At 46.1% G+C, this 15,233-nt stretch overlaps 1 protein-coding gene across 1 annotated transcript in view; it reads left to right on the forward strand.

The window, feature by feature from the left end:
- LOC116978210 (shootin-1-like) overlaps positions 1–15,233 on the forward strand; it is a 61,328-nt gene that overhangs the window by 29,864 nt on the left and 16,231 nt on the right. Inside the window, exons 6-13 of the mRNA XM_033029188.1 lie at positions 937–1,018; positions 3,735–3,829; positions 5,160–5,306; positions 6,300–6,453; positions 7,573–7,732; positions 8,344–8,414; positions 12,472–12,572; positions 13,188–13,205. Coding sequence (XP_032885079.1) covers positions 937–1,018; positions 3,735–3,829; positions 5,160–5,306; positions 6,300–6,453; positions 7,573–7,732; positions 8,344–8,414; positions 12,472–12,572; positions 13,188–13,205 — 828 coding nt within the window. The remainder of the gene's footprint in view (positions 1–936; positions 1,019–3,734; positions 3,830–5,159; positions 5,307–6,299; positions 6,454–7,572; positions 7,733–8,343; positions 8,415–12,471; positions 12,573–13,187; positions 13,206–15,233) is intronic.

Genomic DNA, 15,233 nt, shown 5'->3' on the forward strand with positions numbered 1-15,233 from the left:
TGATCTCACATGTCGGACGTGATGATTAATCTACCATTTCCCTTTGTTCATTTGCAGTCTCTCCTGGTACCTAAATATGATGAATCTCTATCCAAGGATGTATTATTCATACCTACAAGGGATATTTCCTCTGAAGTAAAATTAATCTCATCTGCAGATGGCAGACATAATTCAAACATGCAAATTATATTTTTAAACAACTTCCTTCATCTTTCAGAACTTTGAGGTGTCACCTTAAAAAAATCATAATTTTAAGATTTCTTCTTTAATTTTATAAACTCATTTCTATGTTTATCCGAAACCCCCAAGCCATCTAATTCCTTTACCCTCACTTTGTACGTCTGGGATCTGTGATATCAGGCAAAAGCAGACAGGCTGTGCAATTGTGAGGTTTAATTAAAATAGACGGATGTGGCCCTGTACACTTATACTGCCCCCATGTCCTTATTCTGGCCCCATCGACAAGGCCATTCAGCTGAAGCTGGCGGGTTCCTTAATGTGAGAATTATGCCGACTGGTATTTTACCCCAAGGCCTGAGCAGAGATGCTTTGGAAGAAGGTGTGGAAGATGATGAATGAACATCTGTTCACAGTATCACCAGAAATGAAAGTTAATTTGCGTGTTTGCCATTCATTTGTAATAATACCCAGCAACACACATTCTCCCTGGAGAAACTGAGGGAGGTGAAGGCATTTAACGTACATTGGGACGTGTAAATGGGAAAATGTAGTATTTGGAATGGATGCAACATTCATATGTGAATGTACTCCCTGTCACTGTGTGTGGAGGTGTATATATTGGATAAATATATATAGATGTGATCATAGCTCAGTGCTGGGGCACTTAGAATCCCGTGATGATTCTCAGAATAATAGAATACTTTCACTCCATTAAAGCTAATGTCGCTGAGACATGTGTCTATCTTTTTTTTTAAGCTGGAGAAAGAACAAGCTGAGATGGAAGAGCTGCAGAATGTTCTGGAAAAACAAGCAAAAACAATCAAAAGTTTCAACAGGGGTGAGCAACCATTCTGCTGCTGTTTCAACTGTTCATGTTTAAATGCCAGTTTGTATCTGGTACCCGTCATTCTGCCCGGGCACAGCAGTGTGCCGATCCATCACTGGGTTTATCATTCAGAGGCATGGGCTAATCGTAATCATACTTTATTAGCCAAATATGTTTGCACCATACGAGGAATTTGATTTGCCATAGTCATACCAATAAAAAGCACCAAGACACATAAAATAATGTTTTACATAAATATCCATCATAGTGACTCCTCCACATTCTTCACTGTGATGGAAGGCGATAAAAAAAAGTTCAAACTCTTTCCTTCTTTGTTCTCCTGCGGCCAGGGGCTCGAGCCTTCCATTGATGGTGCGATCTTTGCTCCCGTAGCCAGCGGTCGGGCCCTCCGCGTCGGGGCGATCAAGCTCCACATCGGGGGGGGGGGTCTCAGCTCCTCCACGACAGGCAATCGGCCCCGGGTCGGGGTTGGTCGAACCTTCTGCGTCGTTTGCAGCTTCCCAACATCGGTCTCTACCCGAGACTGCGAGCTCCTTAATGTTGAAATCCGTAGGCTGTGGTTGGAGCATCGATCCCAGACAAGGGATCGGCTCCGATGGTAAGTCCACGGCCCCGCGGTGGGGCTCCAAGTCAGTCTCGAGCAAGGTCTCCAGCTCCATGATGTTAGGCTGCAGAGCGATCGGAGATACGACCCGGAAAACAATCGCATCTCCGGCAAGGTAAGAGATTGAAGAAGTTTCCCCCTCCCCCACATAAAACAAACCAGAGAACATTAACACAAATTTTTAAAACACACTAAAAATAACAAAAAAATTGGTGATTGGCCTCATCAGCAACAACGATGAGTCGGCCTACAGGGAGGAGGTCCAGCACTTAGCAGCATGGTGCGCTGACAACAACCTGGCCCTTAACTCCAAGAAGACCAAGGAGCTCATTGTAGACTTCAGGAAGTCCAGGGGCGGCACGCACACCCCCATCCACATTAACGGGACGGAGGTGGAATGTGTTTCTAGCTTCAGGTTCCTGGGAGTCAACATCTCCGATGTCCTCTCTTGGACCCACAATACCTCAACTCTGATCAAGAAGGCTCACCAGCGTCTCTTCTTCCTGAGGAGACTGAAGAAGGTCCATCTGTCTCCTCAGATCCTGGTGAACTTCTACCGCTGCACCATCGAGAGCATCCTTACCAACTGCATCACAGTATGGTATGGCAACTGCTCTGTCTCCGACCGGAAGGCATTGCAGAGGGTGGTGAAAATTGCCCAACGCATCACCGGTTCCTCGCTCCCCTCCATTGAGTCTGTCCAAAGCAAGCGTTGTCTGCGGAGGGCGCTCAGCATCGCCAAGGACTGCTCTCACCCCAACCATGGACTGTTTACCCTCCTACCATCCGGGAGGCGCTACAGGTCTCTCCGTTGCCGAACCAGCAGGTCCAGGAACAGCTTCTTCCCGGCGGCTGTCACTCTACTCAACAACGTACCTCGGTGACTGACAATCACCCCCCCACCCCCCGGACACTTATTATCACTTATTATTATTTATTCAAATCATTTGCTATGTCGCTCTTCCAGGGAGATGCTAAATGCATTTCGTTGTCTCTGTACTGTACACTGACAATGACAATTAAAATTGAATCTGAATCTGAATCTGATCTGAAAAAAAAGACAAAAAGACAGACAAACTGTTGGCGAGGCTGCCATCGTGCGGCGCCCCCTGGTAGTGACTAAAACCCCCTCTTCTGAATCAAGTACTAGCACAACAGATGTGAACTACAACTATTAGTCACATTCAATCTGGGATAATAAACTATCAGTGGTGACCACATAACTCCTAGCTGGTTTACTGATTCCTCGACAGTCTGGCATCTCTATCCAGTGCAGCTCATTAATTGGACCTGAACTGTCCTAATAAGCCACCCCGTTGTATCAAAATGTCACTGAAAAGAATAATTAGATTAAATTAAATACATAATCCTGCAGCAACCTTGGCACATGACAAATCACACTTGGCTCTCCAGTCCTTTTTATTTTGCTTATCTCAGATTTCTTGCGTCCACAGATGTTTTTTTACAATTTTCCTTCCACTGACATTTGGAAAGTCCTATAGTTTGATGTAATCATTCCAAATATGAGGAGCACACTCAATTAGAGGTGCCCACCTGTCAGAAGCTGCGACCCCGCCTGGAATGGCAGCTCATCCACCCACAGGACCCACCGGCTGATCGAAAAATTAGGATATTTATGTGTAAAAAATGTTCTCCACCAAATTAAAATATTGAATGTTTTTAATATTGAGAACTATATTCTGCACTCTAAATCTTTCCCTTTGCTCTATCTATTGAATTTGACTTGATTATATTTATGTACAGTATTATCTGATCTGATTGGATAACACGTGAAACAAAGCTCTTCACATGTGACAATAATTAACCTAAACCTAATCTAAAGTTCAAACCTTTTGGGGAAAATGTTCAGAGAGCCTCTGGGAAACGTGCCAGAGTGGGTCAGCTTTTAGAAAGGATTTATGTCCGTTCAACACTGCTGTTTAACTGGCCAAACGATTCACACCTCATTCCCCCATCACCATCCCACGGACACTGTCCTGACCTCATCTCAACGTCCCACCCCTCCTCCGTCCATCTCTGCAGACAATCAGCTGGATGTATGGGATCAGGGTGACCTGTCTGTCTAATGCTTCCCCCCACCAGTGTCCATGATGGCGACCCAGGAGTACGAGGACCTTCGGCAGCAGCTGGACCTGGAGCAGAGTCTGAGGCAGGAGGCTGAGACTTTTGCTCATGAGGTGAGTGTTTGATGGCAACATGCATGGGTTTGTGTCTGGGGCTGGGGGCGAGGGGGCTATGTTCAAACACCATCGATGATGTTGTATTCAGTGTGGTGACGTGAGCCCACTTTAACGCCTGATATTTATTAAATGTCACATCAGAATATTGCTGCTGCCTCTTTGGACACACTATGAATCAATAACCAGGTGTAGAACAAGATGCATAGGGATGGCACAGTGGCACAGTTGGTAGAGTTGCTGCCTCAGAATGCCAGAGACGTGGGTTTGATCCTGACCTTGGGTGTTGTCTGTGTAGAGTTTGCACGTTCACTAGCGACCACATGGGTTTCCTCCGGGTGCTCAGGTGTCTACAGTCTACGGCCACGTGGCGCAATGGTAGAGTTGCTGCTTTACAGCGGTTGCAGCGCCGGAGGCCTGGGTTCGATCCTGACTACGGTGCTGTCTGTACGGAGCTTGTACGTTCTCTCCGTGACCATGTGGGTTTTCTCCGAGATCTTTGGTTTCCTCCCACACTCCAAAGACGTCCAGGTATGTAGGTTAATTGGCTTGGTGTATGTGTGAATTGTCCCTAGTGTGTGTTGGATAGTGTTAATGTGCGGGGATTCCTGGTCAGTCCGGACTCGGTGGGCCGAAGGGCCTGTTTCCGCGCTGTATCCCTAAACTAAACTAAACTAAACTCAGCTTTCCTTCCACATCGCAAAGATGTGTGGGTTTGTAGGTTGATTGGCCTTTATAAATTGCTCCTGGTATGTGAGGAGTTGATGAGAAAGTATTGAATCTCTATAGCATTGAAGAAGTGTGAACAGGTGATCGATGGTCAGCGTAAACTCGGTGGGCCGAAGGGCCTGTTTCCATGCTGTATCCTTCAATCAATCAATGAGTCTCCACAAAGTTCCAGTGGGATCACTGACACTTCAGGTGTCAGATGTCTTTTGCTGCACAATCCCCAGAGGTCTGAAGAAGGGTCTTGACCCGAAACATCACCTATTCCTTCTCTCCAGAGATGCTGCCTGTCCCGCTGAGTTACTCCAACTTCTTGTGTCTATGTTTGATTTCTTCTGTAGTGTCAAAGCTTTCTTTACTGTCAGCTGTAACCCAGTCTGTAGACACAAACCAATTATCACCGCCCAGTCTGCTTCACCATGCAGAATACTTTGTCACCACTAGATGCTTCACTAGAAATCTTACACATTTACACACAGGTTCCTTGCTCAGTTTGTTGAGCTCGCTGGGGGAGAGATTGAAGTAATTATTATTTTGCAGTCAAATGTTGGCCATTGGGAAACTCTCTGAGTTCATTCTTCATTCTCCTCTGATCTTGTTGCAGATGCTGATCAAGCAGAAGGAGGTGAATCGACAGAGTGCAATCCTCCTGCAGCAGGTAGACCCCAGCGTCCAGCTGCTGAAAGCCCTGGAGGAGGTGGCGTCCATCACCAAAACCCTAGAGGAAGAGCGGCGGCAGAATCAACTTAAGGTAGAGATTGGTCGCTGCCCTTTGGTCTGTCACCTCAAAGTGTGTATCAGAGTGAAATCTGGTGTGGCTGACGCTCCTCAATCGTATTGAGGAGGACAATGAATGGATCAGGTTATGTTGCTTTCAGCAATGGGTTGCACAGCAGAGTAACAGCTCCTCTCAGCCAATCATGAAGCATCATTCCAACTGTCAACATGGGCATAGTGGGCCAAAGGGCCTGTTCCTGTTCCTGCGCTACACTGGCCTGTGTATAGCAAGGTGCATTTCAACAAAGCATCTGAACTAGTTAGTCCAACATCAAGTGAGATCCATGATCTCTGCACCATCACTCATCATTTTGATTCTCTCAGTTCTCTATGTAACTGCAAAGTCAGTGGCAATTGCAATTCTGATTGAGTGGTTGGACATTAACATTCCTGCAAAAGATGAGCACCAATGGCCCATAGTGAGGCCGACAGGGAGACTGGAGCTGACATTGGAGGGATGTGAAGGCTAGTGATTTGAAGGCCTTCTTCACCATGTAGTTGCTGTACTGCCACTTCTGGGATCCTTGGACAAGCACATCACAGCCCCTCTGATGCTCAATCTGACTGGGGCCTCACATTCATTGATTATGGCCCAGCCTAACTGGGTCCCAAAGGGCATCAGCTGTTTCCAAGGTACTGCCTCCATTGTTCATCTACCCTGTCTCTCAGTATTGTTCACCTACCTGTATAATGTTATAAGGATTACTAAAGCAGAGAGTTGTTCTTGGGTGAACAGTATGTGGCAATATCCACTGCTTTTTCCGAGATGCAGCGCAAGCTGTGTATGGGTGTTTTTGTTGGCCGAACTTGGCTGTGAGGCTGTTGACAGAGACCCTGGACTGTAGCCCAGCCAGAGCTACCCAGTCCCAAGATCAGCAATCTGTATGGCACCAGCTGAAGGCAGCGTCAGATACCTGGTGCTGCAGCGTTATAGATCGGTGATAATCGCCAAGGTCTCCTTCCTCAGATTCAGGAGCTGGAGTCCAACCTGAACAACTCAGTGCTGCAGAAGGAACTGGGAATGTTGCAGAAACAGCTGGAAGTGGTTGAGGAGGAGCGGCGGGAAACAGAACAACGATCACAAGATACGGAGCAGAGGAACCGTGAGCTGGAGATCCAAGGTACAGAGTCAATGTGAATAAATAACTGGCATCTACAGTTTCTTTCAAAGATGCAGTGACCCAAAGTGCTTTACAGTCAAATGAAAGTTTTTTAAAGGACATGGTTATAATGTAGAATCATAGAGTGATACAGTGTGGAAACAGGCCCTTCAGCCCAACTTGCCCACACCGGCCAACATGTCCCAGCTATACTAGTCATAGAGTGATACAGCGTGGAAACAGGCCCTTCAGCCCAACTTGCCCACACCAGCCAACATGTCCCAGCTACACTAGTCCCACCTGCCCACGTTTGATCCCTTTCCCTCCAAACCTGTCCTATCATGTACTTGTCTAACTGTTTCTTATTCCAAGCCTCAACTACCTCCTCTGGTAGCTTGTTCCATACACCCACCAACCTTTGTGTGAAAAAGTTACCCCTCAAAGAAGATACGGCAGGTATATTTTTACATGGAATAGTACATCACAGAACAGGACCTTCAGCCCACAATGTCTGTGCTGAACATGATGTCAGGTGATCAATGTCCATGATTAGTGACCTGCAAATAACTGCGAAAGCCTAAGAGTCAGAGGGACATGCCTCATTGGAGCAGGTCTTTTGACCCATTATGTCTGCACCAACCATCAGGCAACTCATTTACACTAATCCTACATTAATCCTACTTTGTTCTGCTCTCCCCACATTCTGTCCATTACCACCAGATTCTACCACTCACCACACACAAGGGACAATTTACTGTGACTGAATAACCTACCGATTGTCATGGCCCCGGGAAGACTGTGCGATAGATCCTGGTTTAGTTTAGTTTAGAGATACAGTGTGGAAACAGGCCCTTTGGCCCACCGAGTCCGACCAGCAACCCCCATACATTAACACAAGTCTACACACACTAGGGACAATTTACACTTATACCAAGTATACAAACGGGGAGAATGTACAAACTCCGTACAGACAGAACCCGGGTCTCCGGCACTGCAAGCGCTGTAAGACAGCAACTCTACCGCTGCGCTACCATGCCGCCCTAGTGGTCTGGACTTGTGCGTAATAACAATTTACCAGCACACACTGAGCTCAGCAGGTCTGTCCCAGGGACTGAAGTGCATCTTAATCTCTTTCTGCAGTGAAAGAGTTGCAGGAGAAGCTGAGGTTCCAGGTGATTGAATCAGCTCCATCCATGGCACCTCCTCCACCACCACCACCAACGCCACCCCCTCCTCCTCCTCCCCCACCCCCTCCCCCCCCACCCCCTCCTCTACCAGCTACACGTTGCAACCCATTAAGGTACGTGCCTCATATCTTCTGCAGCTCAGAAGTGGAGTGGGGTTGAAAGAGCTGGGGTAGATCATCGTTGGAATGAACTCAGAGCAGGTGTAGGGAGTACAACTGGAAAGCAAAGGGTGCAATGAGGCTTGGTGAACGTGGGGTGGATAAACCTGATGGGCATCAGCACAATGGGAAGCAATAATGACAACTGAATGGATGGTTTTAGCTGGGTGACAATGAAATCCATGGACTTCACACTTACGGTGGAATACCGGGTGGGGGGGGGGGGGTGTTATGGTAATGGACAGGAGTGTGAGGGAAAAGAAAAGTAAATTTGGAATTACTCTTCAAACCAAGTCTGTCGAGAGAGAGAGAGAGAGAGAGAGTGAGTGTATCTTGCAGGTAGATTAGCAGGTATCATGGACCTCGGTGACGATGTGTGTTGTGCAAAGTAATTATAATTACAAGAAAGAAAGACCACAATGGATAAGGCTATCAAAGAAAGTATTTGAATAAGTAATTAACCAGAGAGGTATTTGACAAGTATAGGACCAAGCAGCATGCAGTAAGGTGCTTGGACCATTCTGATTGTACCAAATGAGGTAACCATCAAACTGAATCTCTTACAGTTCCCTTATTGCTATAGTGCGGCGATCATCCAAGAATACCAAGACACAGCCGAAACCTGAACCCAGCAACAGTAAGTCACCAGCTTTACATTCTGTGCTGACATGTGAGCTTCAAAGGTTCGCAAGGCCATGGGCACACTTTAGACGCAAGGAACTGCAGCGTAGGTTTACAAGGTTAATTCCTGGGATGGCGGGACTGTCATATGCTGAGAGAATGGAGCAGCTGGGCTTGTACACTCTGGAGTTTAGAAGGATGAGGGGATATCTCATTGAAACGTATAAGATTGTTAAGGGCTTGGACACACTAGAGGCAGGAAACATGTTCCCGATGTTGGGGGTCCAGAACCAGGGGCCACAGTTTAAGAATGAGTAAGCCGTTCAGAACGGAAACGAGGAAACACTTTTTCTCACAGAGAGTGGTGAGTCTGTGGAATTCTCTGCCTCAGAGGGTGGTGGATGCAGGTTCTCTGGATGCTTTCAAGAAAGAGCTAGATAGGGCTCTTAAAAAATAGCGGAGTCAGGGGATATGGGGAAAAGGCAGGAACGGGGTACTGATTGGGGATGATCAGCCATGATCACATTGAATGGCGGTTCTGGCTCGAAGGGCCAAATGGCCTACTCCTGCACCTATTGTCTATTGAACTGCAGATGCTGGAACCTTAAGCATCTGTGGAAGACATGGATAGGTAAGGTTTTATGTCGATACCCAGTCTGAAAAAGGTTCACAACCTGAAATATCATCTGTCCATGTTATAGAGTCATAGAGTGAAACAGTGTCGAAACAGGCCCTTCAGACCAACTTGCCCACACCTACCTGCGCTTGATCCATATCCCTCCAAACCTGTCCTATCCATGTACCTGTTTAACTGTTTCTTAAACGTTGGGATAGTCCCAGCCTCAACTACCTCATCTGGCGGCTTGTTCCATACACCCACCATCCTTTATGTGACAAAGTTACCCATCAGATTCCTATTAAATCTTTTCCCCTTCACCTTGAACCTATGTCCTCTGGTCCTTGGTTCCACTAATCTGGGCAAGAGATTCTGTGCATCTACCTGATCTATTCCTCTCTTTATATACCTCAATAAAATCACCCCTCATGCTCCTGCGCTCCAAGGAATAGAGACCCAGCCTACTCAACCACTCCCTATAGCTCAGACCCTCTAGTCCTGGCAGCATCCTCGTAAATCTTCTCTGAACCCTTTCAAGCTTGACAATATCTTTCCTATAACACGGTGCCCAGAACTGAACACAATACTCTAAATGCGGTCTCACCAACGTCTTGTACAACTGCAACATGACCTCCCAACTTCTATACTCAATACTCTGACTGATGAAGGCCAAAGTGCCAAAAGCCTTTTTGACCACCTTATCTACCTGCGACTCGACCTTCAAGGAACCATGCACCTGTACTCCTAGATCCCTCTGCTCTACAACACTACCCAGAGGCCTACCATTCACTGTGTAGGTCCTGCCCTTGTTAAATGTCCCAAAATGCAACACCTCACACTTCACTCTATTAAATTCCATCAACCTTTCCTCCGCCCACTTGGCCAATCGATCCAGATCCTGCTGCAATCTTTCAAAGCCATCTTCACTATCTGCAAAATTATCCACTTTTCTATCATCAGCAAACTTTTTCTGCATGTTCTCATCCAAATCATTAATGTAGATGATAAACAGTAATGGGCCCATCACCTCCAGTCGGAGAAGCAACCTTGCACCATCACCCTCTGTTTGCATCCATGAAGCCAATTTAGTATCCATTCATCTTTCTCTCCTTGGATACCATGCGATCTAACCTTCCAGAGCAGCCTGCCATGATGAACCTTGTCGAATGCCTTACTGAAATCCATGTACACAACATCTACAGCTCTGCCCTCATCAACCTTTTGGGTCACGTCTTCAAAAAACTCAATCAGATTAGTGAGACACGTACGTGACCTCCCATGTACAAAACCATGCTGACTATCCCTGATCAGCCGTTGCCCATCCAAATGCCTGTATAACCTATCCCTCGGAATACTCTAGTAACTTTCCAACTACAGATGTTAAGCTCACCGGCCTATAGTTCCCAGCATTTTCCCTGCAGCCCTTCTTGAAAAGAGGCACAACATTTGCCACCGTCCAGTCTTCCGGCACCTCTCCTGTAATTAAGGACAACTCGTAAATTTCAACCAGGGCTCCCGCAATTTCCTCTGATATATCTGATCAGGCCCTGGAGATTTGTCTACCTTCATGCACGACAATACCTTCAGTACTTCTTCGACGGTAAGTCTGACTGCTCTCAAGACACTTCCATTGACTGCCCTAAGTTCCTCCATCCTACTGTCTTTGTCCTCGGTAAATACAGGGGAGAAATACTCATTGAGGACCTTGCCCATCTCCTGTGGCTCCACACAGAGGTGACCACTTTGATTCCTGAGAGGTCCCACTCTCTCTCTAGTTACCCTTTTCCCCCTTAGGTATTTATAAAATCTTTTGGGATTTTCCTTAATGCTACTCGCCAGAGCTATCTACTGGCCCCTTTTTGCCCTTCTGATTTCCTTTTTCAGTTTACTCCTTAGTTGCCAAAACTCCTCCAGGGATGCACTTGATCCCAGCTGCCTATACCTGTTCCATGCATTCTTCTTGTTTTTGACCAATGCCTCAATTTCCTTCGTCAGCCAAGCTTCCTTACGTTTGCCTGCTTTGCCCTTCACTCTAAACAGGGACGTACATATCCTGAACTTTTGTCAGCACACATTTAAAAACATAATTTCCCCTCAAATAACCTGCTCCAGTTAACTTGAGCGAGATCTTCTCTCATACCCTCAAAGTTGGCTTTACCCCAGTTGAGTATTTTAACATGTGGGCCCTCTCTGTCCTTATCCATATATATCTTGAACCTAATTGAACTGGTCCCAAAAGGTTTAATTCACAAACACTTCATTAACTTGCCCTTCCCAATTTCCCAATACCAGATCCAGTGTTGCCCTCTCACGTGTGGCGGCCTCTACATATTACTTGAGAAAACTCTCCAGAACACTTGTGCGGAATTGCACCCCATTTAAACCCTTCACACTATTTTTTTCCCAGGCAATATTGGGGAAGTTCAAATCCCCCACAACAACCTTATTTTACCTGCAGCTGTCTGCAATCCCCTGGCACATTTGTTCTTCTAATTCCCGTTGACTATTCAGGGGTCTGTAATACACCCCCAACAAGGTGATCATCCCTTTCTTGGTCCTCAGCTCCACCCATATACCCTCACTAGAAGAACCATCTGACCACTGACCACATCCACCTTAACCAACAATGCAACCCCACCTGCTCTTTTTTCCTTACCCCTGTCTCTCCTGAAGTTCCTGTACTCTGGAACATTGACCTGCCAGTCCTGCCCCTCCCTTAACCAGGTTTCTGTAAAGATCTCCAGAGATGTTGCCTGACCCGCTGAGTTCTCAAACACTTTGTGTTCAATACCAAAGGCACTATCAGTTCAGATGGAATCTTCAGATCCCTCTAAATCCAAGTGGTGTTATATCCATCCACTCACTGAACTGTGAGCTGATTTCACTCTGCTGGCCCATTCACACCTTTTCCAGTTTTACTTCCCACGGTCCATCCGTTTGCTGCCAAGCAGATTAGGAGCAAGTTAACCACTATTGTATGCTGTGGTTGATTCCCCGCTGCTCGACTCCACAAATTGTTTTTTAATGCAAGAAAAATTGCAAAGACAGCAGATGTCTGAATGAAGCTTGCAGTTTGATATCACTGTTCTCTATCTCTTCCGACAATAATATTCACCAAGCATCTATGCTTTCCTGGTATCAAAGAAGGTATTTGAATAAATCATTAACTAGAGAGGTATATGACGAGTGTAGGACCAAGGAGCTCTGAACATTCTGATTCTATGCTTTGCTGGGTGCAGATCAGTCAGTGCAATGGGAACCAGGGGATGTGTTATGTGTGGCACTTTGTAAATAAAATGTCCCAGACTGTAGTTTGAGCCTCTCATACACGGAGATGATGCAGGAAAATATCTCCCGTGCTATGTTGTCTTTAGACGAGGGAATCGATGGGGGAGGAGTTGTTGTGGGTAAGGTTGGTGGATTTTTTGGTTTACTCACCCCCTCTCAATCTTTTCAGACCAAACAGGAATCGATGATGTGAAAGTAAAGGCTGTGAATGAAATGATGGAACGGATCAGACACGGTGTCATGCTACGACCTGTGACACATGTCTCAAAGGTAAGGCCCACCAAGTGTTTCATTCATGTTAACTCCAAACTCAACCTTGTAACTTCCAATCCACATCTGAGCATGCCCCATTCTACACACATGATGCTGGTTTTCCATGTAGTCCCAATCCCACAGATAATTTAATCACTGGAAATCTGAAACAAAAATCGGTGAAGCCGACATCCTTCTGCAAACCATCCCATTTCTTTCAGGGATCAAACTTAATTTCCATTCCATCCACATGCCCAAGAAATTGCACACCTGTCCTTGTTTCCAGCTATGACGCCTGGGATTAAAATATTCAGTGGAACATATCCCCACCAGTTGCATCTCATCAACTTGTATCCATCCTTTCTCCCATCACTACGGTCACATACATTAAAACAGTGCTCCCAAATCTGCCCTCACTTTGTTGTGTCTCTGCCCTGAGGACATCTGCTGAGCAGCCGGACACATCCAGTGAGCCCATCGACTGCCTCTGGTGTGCACTTGTGCCTTGTTATAATTCCTGTTTTTTAATGTGTTTTAATTGTTGGGCAGTTTGTTTCATTGTTGACATTGGACTTTTCACAGTTTATCTTTCCTCTTCTTTCTTGCTGCTGATTGATGATTTCCATTCTGAAGAGGAAGGTTAGCCACAAGGTAGGACTCTGACACCTCTCCCTGAATCCTTTGTTCTCGAAGTCCACCCTGCATGTAGTCATTTATAGATATCACAAACAGCGGAGGTCCCTGCACAGAACCCTGTGGAACTCCACTGGTAAGACTTCCAGGCTGAATATTGTTTTTCCACCATAACCTTCTGTCTTCTATCAGTAAGTCAGTTCTGAATCCATACGACCAAGTCACTGTTAATCCCATGCATCTTAATCTTCTGGATCAGCCTACCATGGGGGACTATATCAAATGCCATACTGAAATCCATGTAGACAACATCCACTGCCCTTTCCTCATCAATCACCTTCAACAACTGCTCAAAACTCAATCACGTTAGTAAGGCATGTCCTGCCGTGTACAGAGCCATACTGACTGTCCCTAATGAATCCATTTAACTCCAAATGGGAGTAAATCCTATCCCAAAGAAACCTCTTCAATAACATTGGTTGTGTAGGAAGGATGCTGGTTTACACCAAAGATAGATACAAAAGCTGGAGTAACTCAGCAGGTCAGGCAGCATCTCTGGAGAAAAGGAATAGGTGATGTTCTGGATCAAAACCTTCCTTCAGATTGGTTACTCTTCAGTCTTGGTGCTGAATACGTATCAGAAGAAACAAAAGGCATGTCCGAATATTGTACATGAATCAACATGAGGTTGGCCTGGTTAGAGTTAAATGTTCCAATCCTATCCTAAGAATTTACAGAATTGGGTAGAAGATTGTAAAGCAGGACCTGCAGGGTAGTGATCTCGGGATCGCTTCCAGTACTTCATGCTAATGAAGGTAAGAATAGGAAGATTGAGGAAATTAATGTGTGGCTGAGGAGTTGGTGCACCTAAACTGGAGGGGGGCCAACATCCTAGCGGAAAGGTTTGCTAATGCTACATGGGAGGGTTTAAACTAGATTGGCATGGGGGTGGGATCTCGTGCAGGACAGAGGTATATGAGAGGCTAGAAGTTGGTAAGGAGGATGGTGTGGGAATGGTTAGTGGACAGAATAGGCAGGTGAAAGGCTGAGAGCGAGGGAGGAGGGTTGGTTTAAATTGCACGTATTTTAATGCGAGGGGCCTGACGGGTAAGGCAGATGAGCTTTGGGCATGCATAGTTACGAGGGACTGGGACGTTGTAGCCATGACTGAAACCTAGTTAAGAGAGGGGCAGCACTGGCATCTCAATGTTCCGGGGTACAGGTGCTTCAAGAGAGACAGGGGTGAGGGAAAAAGAGGAGGGAGGGGTTGCATTGTTGGTTAACGAGGATGTCACGGCTGTGTTCCGAGGTGACATTACGGACGGTTCGTCAAGTGAGGCTATATGGGTGGAGTTTAAGAAGGAACTGCGGATGTTGGAAAAATCGAAGGTAGAAAAAAATGCTGGAGAAACTCAGCGGGTGAGGCAGCAGCTATGGAGCGAAGGAATAGGTGACGTTTCGGATCGAGACTCTTCTTCAGACTGAAGAAGAGTCTCGATCCGAAACGTCACCTATTCCTTCGCTCCATAGCTGCTGCCTCACCCGCTGAGTTTCTCCAGCATTTTTATCTAACCAGAAAGAGATGATCACTTTGTTGGGGGTGTACTACATACTCATGAATAATCAACGGAAATTAGAAAAACAAATGTGCCAGGAGATTGCAGACAGCTGCATGTCAAATAAGGTTGTTGTATTAGGAGATTTTAACTTTCCCAATATAGACTGGGAAAATCATAGCGTGAAGGATTCAGATCGGGTGCAATTCCTCAAAGGTGTTCAGGAGAGTTTTCTTAAGCAGTATGTGGAGGGCAATGCTAGATCTAGTATTGGGAAACTGGGAAGGGCAAGTTAATGAAGTATGTGTGGAGGAGCCTTTTGGGACCAGTTTGATTAGGTTTAACATAGTTATGGATAGGGACGGAGAGAGTCCACGTGTTAAAATTCTCAACTGGGGTAAGGCCAACTTTGAGGGTATGAGAGACGAACTCGCTCAAGTTGACTGGAGCAGATTATTAGATGGGAAAGGAACAACGGCCAAGTGGGATG

The sequence above is a fragment of the Amblyraja radiata genome, chromosome 11, assembly GCF_010909765.2.
Source record: "Amblyraja radiata isolate CabotCenter1 chromosome 11, sAmbRad1.1.pri, whole genome shotgun sequence".
Taxonomy (NCBI): Eukaryota; Metazoa; Chordata; class Chondrichthyes; order Rajiformes; family Rajidae; genus Amblyraja; species Amblyraja radiata.